This window comes from Electrona antarctica, assembly GCF_951216825.1.
Source record: "Electrona antarctica genome assembly, chromosome: 17".
NCBI classification, from domain to species: domain Eukaryota; kingdom Metazoa; phylum Chordata; class Actinopteri; order Myctophiformes; family Myctophidae; genus Electrona; species Electrona antarctica.
The window spans coordinates 10,878,677-10,886,281 of record NC_136798.1 but is presented as its reverse complement, the minus strand read 5'-3'; the positions used below and the strand labels follow the sequence as shown (position 1 = coordinate 10,886,281).

General features: G+C 44.5%; 1 protein-coding gene across 1 annotated transcript; it reads left to right on the top strand.

Annotated features, from left to right (window-relative positions):
* Positions 1-249: 249 nt before the first annotated feature.
* LOC306940643 (very-long-chain 3-oxoacyl-CoA reductase-A-like) lies at positions 250-1,239 on the top strand (the record flags this gene model as incomplete). The annotated part of the gene is made up of 1 exon (XM_079525749.1): positions 250-1,239. The coding sequence occupies one exon, from the start codon at positions 250-252 to the stop codon at positions 1,237-1,239; it is 990 nt and encodes a 329-aa protein (XP_079381875.1).
* Positions 1,240-7,605: the final 6,366 nt, after the last annotated feature.

The window sequence follows — 7,605 nt, the reverse complement described above, 5'->3', positions numbered from 1 at the left end:
CCATGTGTTCCCAATGGGCATCGCACTATAGTATAAATTCTTCACATATCCATAGTCCGTATGTCTGTGTGTATTGTATGTCTTGTCCATCTGTTTGTGTTAAATATGTCCAAATATGGAGTATCACACCGATGTAATCACTATGACATCAGTCTTTCCCCAATATGACAATGACTGACGTTGTAGTCCCATTCCCCAGAGCTTAAAGGCCACCTCGCCACACATCAAGTCAACAATAAGTTCTTTGCCATGTCTTTGTTAAATATTCAGAATGTGCTGCTGAAGGCAGAGAAGCCTCTCTTCTGGGTCGGGGCCTTCACCATGGCCTCCCTGGTGTTATGGCTGATCTACAAATTGCTCTCAGGCTTTAGGATCTGGGTCTTGGGGAACGAGCAGCTTATAAACCCGAAGGTGGGAAAATGGGCCGTTGTGACCGGAGCCACAGATGGCATCGGGAAGTCCTACGCAGAGGAGCTGGCCCGTCGAGGATTTGCCATAGTGCTGATCAGCCGCTCCCAGGACAAGTTGGTTGATGTGGCCACGGCACTCGAAGAACAGTTCAAAGTCGAGACACAGACCATCGCTGTAGACTTTGGCAGGACAGACATCTACCACAAAATTGAAGCCGGGCTGGCCGGCTTGGAGATCGGCGTCTTAGTCAACAACGTCGGTGTGTGCTACCCATACCCCGAGTACTATAACCACATCGCAGATTTGGACAGTTTCATCACAAACATGATGAACGTTAATATAGCCTCAGTGTGCCACATGACACGCTTAGTGCTTCCCAGAATGATAGAGAGGTCCAAAGGAGTCATCCTCAACATGTCCTCTGCCAGTGGCATGTACCCTGTCCCTCTGTTGACCTTGTACTCTGCCACAAAGGCCTTTGTAGATTTTTTCTCGCGCGGCCTGCAGGAGGAGTACAGGGATCGGGGCATAATCATCCAGAGTGTTCTTCCTTTCTTCGTGGCCACTAAGATGGCGGGTATCAGGAAGCCCACCATGGACAAGCCCACCCCAGGACGATATGTGGCGGCCCAGCTGGCCACCGTGGGCCTGCAGAGCCAGACCAACGGATACTTCCCTCACGCCGTGATGGGCTGGGTGTCCACTAGCCTGATACCCAGCAGCGTCGCCACCGTCCTGGCAGCCAAGCTGAACCGTCTGCAACGCACCCGCTACCTCAACAAGATGATAGCCAGAGCACAGCAGGCTGACGGCCTGAAGACAGAATGAGACACTAGCCAATCAGACGACTATCAAAACCACTATTGGATCTTTTTCAAATGATCCAATAGGCCTATCTCACAGCCCGCTTTCCACGCCCACTTCCGGTAAATAGTGGTGTCTTTAACATGAGCATTTACACGTTTTTTTCTCTGGAGAATCTAAGTACATTTTGTAAAAATGTGACAGACCAATATTATTATGAAGCAAACAAGATGGTAAATCAGGTCGAACATATAGAACAAACCTTACCTTGAGAAAACAAAAGTTGTAGACTTCTTAAATTACCCCTGTTAACATGTAGCGTCTATGGAGTGACGTCACGCTATCACCACTAACCCCGAAAGGGGGCGTATTTAGGGGGGCGGGGAAATTCTGTGAGATAGGCTTATTGTGTGGAACATTGGCATCAATATGGCTCTCAGACATCACACCATTGTGGATCTGTCTGACTTCTTGTGACCGGTCTGTTTCAGTCTAACATCAAACATTATTCTCAATAATAACATCAGACTGTAGACTACTGTTATACGACACATCTATGATGTGACATTTATGTGTAAGCCTGTTCAGAGCCCCTGATCTGTGCATTATATACATCACAAGGTATAAATGTGGAAGAAATGTGGAGGTAGTCTACTGGCGGGTGCAAACAAGTTTTTCACTTATTCGAATGCGAAAGAAAAGTAAAGCCTGGGTACCGAGGCTAGGCACTTATCAGTCCAGCGGTTTGCAAGATTAGCTCCCGACACTGACAGACACGTACTCCGACAACAAAACAAAAACACACTCATGCGCTTAGCCAAATCATAAAGATGAATGAATACATAAATAAAGAAAACGCACACCCACACAAAACCGTGCTTCATTTCCTATGAAAAACAATACCACATACGCCAAATACAAGGCTCATTTATATACATATGCCCCATGAGCAGTCACAGTGTTATTTAATTCCAACATAGGGCTAAGTAATCCCCAAAACTCATTATTCCATGTAGATTGACAGTCACACGCCAGCTCTCTACTCAACACAACCATAACAGACCTCCAGACATTCATTAAGTCCAGTGCTTTTCACTTCTTTACATAAAATCATTATATTTTCTCACCAAATGAGGCCTTCAATACAACACAATCACAACAAAACTAGAATCTGGTATTATTCTAAATTATACTATACTATACTATACTATACTATACTATACTATACTATACTATACTATACTATACTATACTATACAAGTAAGACGCGCAAACGCGGGAAGCGAACGCAGCTCAACAACAATTCGAATAAATTACGTACTTTTTTTAAGTTTAAAAAGTTTTTTAGGTTACGTTTTTTTTGTGTGTATGTATGTGTGTTTTTTCTTTTTAAGTTACGTTGTGTGTGTGTGTGTGTGTGTGTGTGTGTGTGTGTGTGTGTGTGTGTGTGTGTGTGTGTGTGTGTGTGTGTGTGTGTGTGTGTGTGTGTGTGTGTGTGTGTGATAGTGATACAGCTGCGCCCTCTGGTGGCGGGCGGGTGGTGTTACAGCATGACACACAGACAGACAGACAGACATGTTCTGCTAGGTCTCATAGTTAGTGCTCACTGCGTTCGCAATCACTGCGTTCGCAACTATAATTTAGACGTCATCTACCAATCAATCATATCCTATGTGCCAAGAGTAAAACATATTTGCAGTCACTACAGGTCAACAGAAATTATTACAAAGTTATTACAGTGATACCAGACAATGACAAAGTCAAATCAAGTCCAAAGAAGATATTATCCTATCTTGGAACAGGGTGGACATTACACTGCATAGCAAAATAATATGCTAAAACAAGAAATTGAGTCAGCTTTTTGCCCATGGTTGCCCAAAGCTATGTAGTTACTTGGCTTCTAGTTAACTTTCTACAGCATCTTTTTCCCCCCTTCTTTTTTTGTGCATGCTGACTGCTCTGAATATATCCGTCCATTCCACTGGAATGCCTCTTCTTCATGGGCCTTTTCTCTCTCTGCCTTTCAGCTCCATATTTTGCAGGGTGCAGTCACCTGCTCACACACCTCCTCTCAGACCATATTTTGCAGGGTGCAGTCACCTGCTCACACACACCTCCTCTCAGACCATGTTGGTTCTGTTTACAACAGCGCTGGTCTTGGGGCGGGTGGAAAGCAAAAAAACCCGAATACAATCACATCGTGATTCCTCAAAAAACAACTTTGATTACTTTAACCAATCACTATTCATGAAAAACATGTGCATATATTCCTTGAAAGCGGGCAGGTATAGTTCTCTGCCAGGCATCAACTACATGCCATATCACGATATCAGTGATTACACAGGCCGGCCATCGGGGAAATGTCTCAAATCTCTCGACTCGCGATGACCAATCGGGGCTTTGACCAACATAGATTTTATTCAGACTTGATAATGTGCCCCAAGTTTGTTAAAAGTGTCATTAAAACATTCCATTATGTTTTTCACTCCTGCCATATCTTGAGCCATGGTTTCCAGTAGGCACATTAACTTTAAGAGGGGTATATAGTGTTTGTCACCATCTTGGCTGGTTCATGTGTTTTAGTTGGCTGAATAACTTTGACACAAAAATGTAAATATATAACAAATACAGTACACCAGATGGCACTGGCTAAAACATGATTGACCAAAGACTTGCTTTACATTAACTTTAAGAGGGGTATATAGTGTGTGTCACCATCTTGGCTGTTGGTGCATGTGTTTTTAGTTGGCTGAATTGTTGAATAACTTTGACACAAAATTTCAAGATGGCACTGGCTAAAACATGATTGACCAAAGACTTGCTTTACATTAACTTTAAGAGGGGTATATAGTGTTTGTCACCATCTTGGCTGGTTCATGTGTTTTAGTTGGCTGAATTGTTGAATAACTTTGACACAACATTTTAAATATATAAAAAATACAGTAGAGTACACCAGATGGCACTGGCTGAAACATAATGATTGACCAAAGACTTGCTCTAAGTCTATGCACATACTCTTACATTTTTGGCTCAGAATCTCTTAGGCTGGAACAATTAAAATGTCTGGGCATTAGAAAAAAGGGCTGATATTAATGAGTCCCAGCGTGAAAAAGTTCTGCTTCTGTGTCTCATAGTATATAGTGTATAATATACCCCTAGGATCCTAATCAAGCTGCGAACACATATAATATACCCCTAGGATCCTAATCAAGCTGCGAACACATGCATTACATAAGGCTTCGCTCATTATTGCTGTCATGCTCTCAACAAACGGTTGGACAGGCTGCCGTGGAGAGACCCACCCATCCCACCTCTGACACATATCTGTGGTCCGTCAGGAAGGATTATGGGAGCTAATTGATATTAGTTTTCTGTCCGCCTGGAGCGGCAACAAAAGACCCTGCTAACGCTTTCATCATCATGTAAATCACGCAGTGTTTTTAATTTCAGTAAAAGCAATGAAGTTTCCTGGTTCATTAGCGGTGCCCTTGTGGCCGCGGGCTCAGACTGATAAACTCCAGGCTGACTCTGGGGAGAGTTTATAACAAGCGGATGGATGGATGCTCGTATGGACACATGAGCACTCACACACGCACTCACGCACGTGTACGCACGCACACACACGCGCGCACACACATGCGTACACACACGCACACACGCACGCTTGATTTGTGCCATTCAAAACAACAAAATGAATGCATGCCTAGGCTACATGCAGTAGACATTTTAAATGCTCTATATGAGACCAATAACCAAATAATGTAATTAGATTAAAAAAGAAAAAATGCACGAGTGCACTGTTGCTTACAGCAGTGGTTCTCAACCGTTTGAGGCCGTGACCCCTGAAAATAAACTTGGCTGTGATTGGTGTAGCCAGCTGGAGCTGTGTGGTTTGGGTACAACTATACTGTGCACGACTGCGCGTCAAGAAACGCCTATAGAGCAGGCGTCTCTTCTGGGTTTTTAAACAGCTGGTGGAGGGAAATGACGCTCGCGCGCCGCTTCAACTTGTAAAAAACGTAATTTCCATCCACCAGCTGACTGTCTAACAACCCATAAGAGACGCCTGCTCCCCTTCTTCGCACGTATATGTGCCCCACACTGAGCTGAGCTGTGATTGGTGTAGCAACATCAGCTTTATGCACGTGGCAGCTCCGTGATTAGTCTAGTTTTGTAGACTAATCACGGGGACAGATACAGAGATGAGATAGATACAGAGATACAGACAAACCATGTTGCAGATGGCTGGCCCCTTTGAGGCCATGCCATAAAAAAGAAACCTTTAAAATTAATCTCAGAAATGAGCAGAATATTGTAATATTGCTAGCGGTCATATAGACCCACATGTGTGCTATGCCCTGGTCGGAAAAAGGGCCTCATGTTGCCTCTGCAAACTTTATGGTCCTTGTGATTATGAAGACACAGCCGTTAACTCTGAGAGTCCCTGCCCCCCCAAACCACCCCTCCCAGGGAGCAGAGAGTCCCTGCCCCCCCAAACCACCCCTCCCTCCCACCACCATCATCATCATCATCACCTTTATTTATACTCGGAATACAGTTGAGGGCAAGTCCTCATTTTCAATGTAGCCAAGGTTTACAATACACAAAATACAGTCAAAAAACAATACATCAAACAACATTATAAATCAGGATAAATTACAAACGAACTTTATACAGAACAACCATCAGTAAAATAGAGCAATTGAAGCAGGAGCAATCATGGTGAAAAATGTTCTGGAGCATTCCTTTGAACTGACGGATGAAGGATGGAAGGGAGCTCAGTTTTAAAGAGTTTTGGAGTTCATTCCACAAAGTTGGGCCATTGACAGAAAAAGCTGTCTTTCCCAACTCTGTCTGGGCCTGAGCAACCTTGAGCCTTAAGAAATCACTAGAGCAGGTCTGATAGGTGCTATTGTTCAGTTCCATCATGGAACAAATATAGTCAGGGAGCATCCCAGCAATGGCTTTATATAAAAATAGGTGCCAATGCTTATCTCGCCTCTCAGTCAGGGAGGATAAACCTGAGTTCTCATAAAGTGCACAGTGGTGGGTACCATAACTATATGTATTATTTATTTATTTCCCACCACGGAGTAACCTCGCGGCAGACTATCCAGCATGTATCTTCCACCTGGGAGGAAACTCTGGTAAGGCCGGCAGTGTCGGTAGGCCAATCAGAGGCAGGCGGGGCATTACCATGTCTATGCTCGGACGTATAAGATATACGCTCCCTGCCCCCCAAACCACCCCTCCCATGCAGGGAGCAGGAACATGGGTTTGTATTCATGAACATTCACAGCTTTTCCATCTGATCTGCTGAGCCACAGAATGAAGCGAGCTGACAGAGACCCTGAACCAGAAAGTACGCCTCTGGGCTATCATCATCTATGTTGAGTATAACAGAGATAGAGAGAGGGAGAGATAGATGGAGAGAGAGAGAGAGAGAGCGAGAGAGAGAGAGAGAGAGAGAGGGAGGGATAGAGGGAGGGATAGAGGGAGGGTGAGATAAAGAGTAACTGTGGGAGAGAGAATACAGAGAGATTCCCAGATTATACTGTAAACACCCCAAAAAAGAGTTTGAAAACACGACTGATAGGTTTTTTAAATAAAAACTCACATATCTTCTGGGTGAAGTACAGAAATATGCAAACATGGCAGCAAGATTAGTGAGTCGTTTGAGTTCGAATCGAATGATTTCCAATGGAATGCAAGCACATGCCATCCTCTGTGTATTTCTGCACCAACGATACTGATCTCGATACATGTAGACCTGTGTACACACAAGAGAGTAAATACCTTTAACATGCACTTGAAACCCAAAAATAGCAGATCTACAATCTGCTATTGCGGAACGTGCCAGCTGTTTTTGGCAAAGAGATTGGTGTTGATGTACAGAGCCATGCAGCTCTGGTCCAGTTTACTGAGTCTCGAGGGTGGTTCAATGTAATTGCAAAATTGCTGCCATTTTTAGTTATCTTTAGTTATGTACTGTATGTGTGTGTGTCCATCCACACACCCACATCCATCCATCTCATGATCCATTCTCATTCACTCCCCTGAGTCCCCTCTCCCTCCCTTTCATATGCATCCATCCATGTACTGTATGCATCCTTGCCTGCCCGTCCTCTCTCTCCTCAACAAGCCTTTTTCCCCGCGGCACTCAGAACCTCCTTTCCCTTCCTTGTTACGGCTCGCCTGTCCCGGCTCTCTGCACTCATCAGCGCCTCAAGAGAGCTCCACGGCACATCTCAGCACAGCTGCCTCTCGTCTCCAATCCCCACACCTGCCCTTCATCTCCAACCGCCTCCAAACTCTACAAGAAACCTCATGCAGGCCGCGGCCATCTTGCCATTAAGTTAATGGCAGGGTGGCAGCTAGCCGCAATTTTCC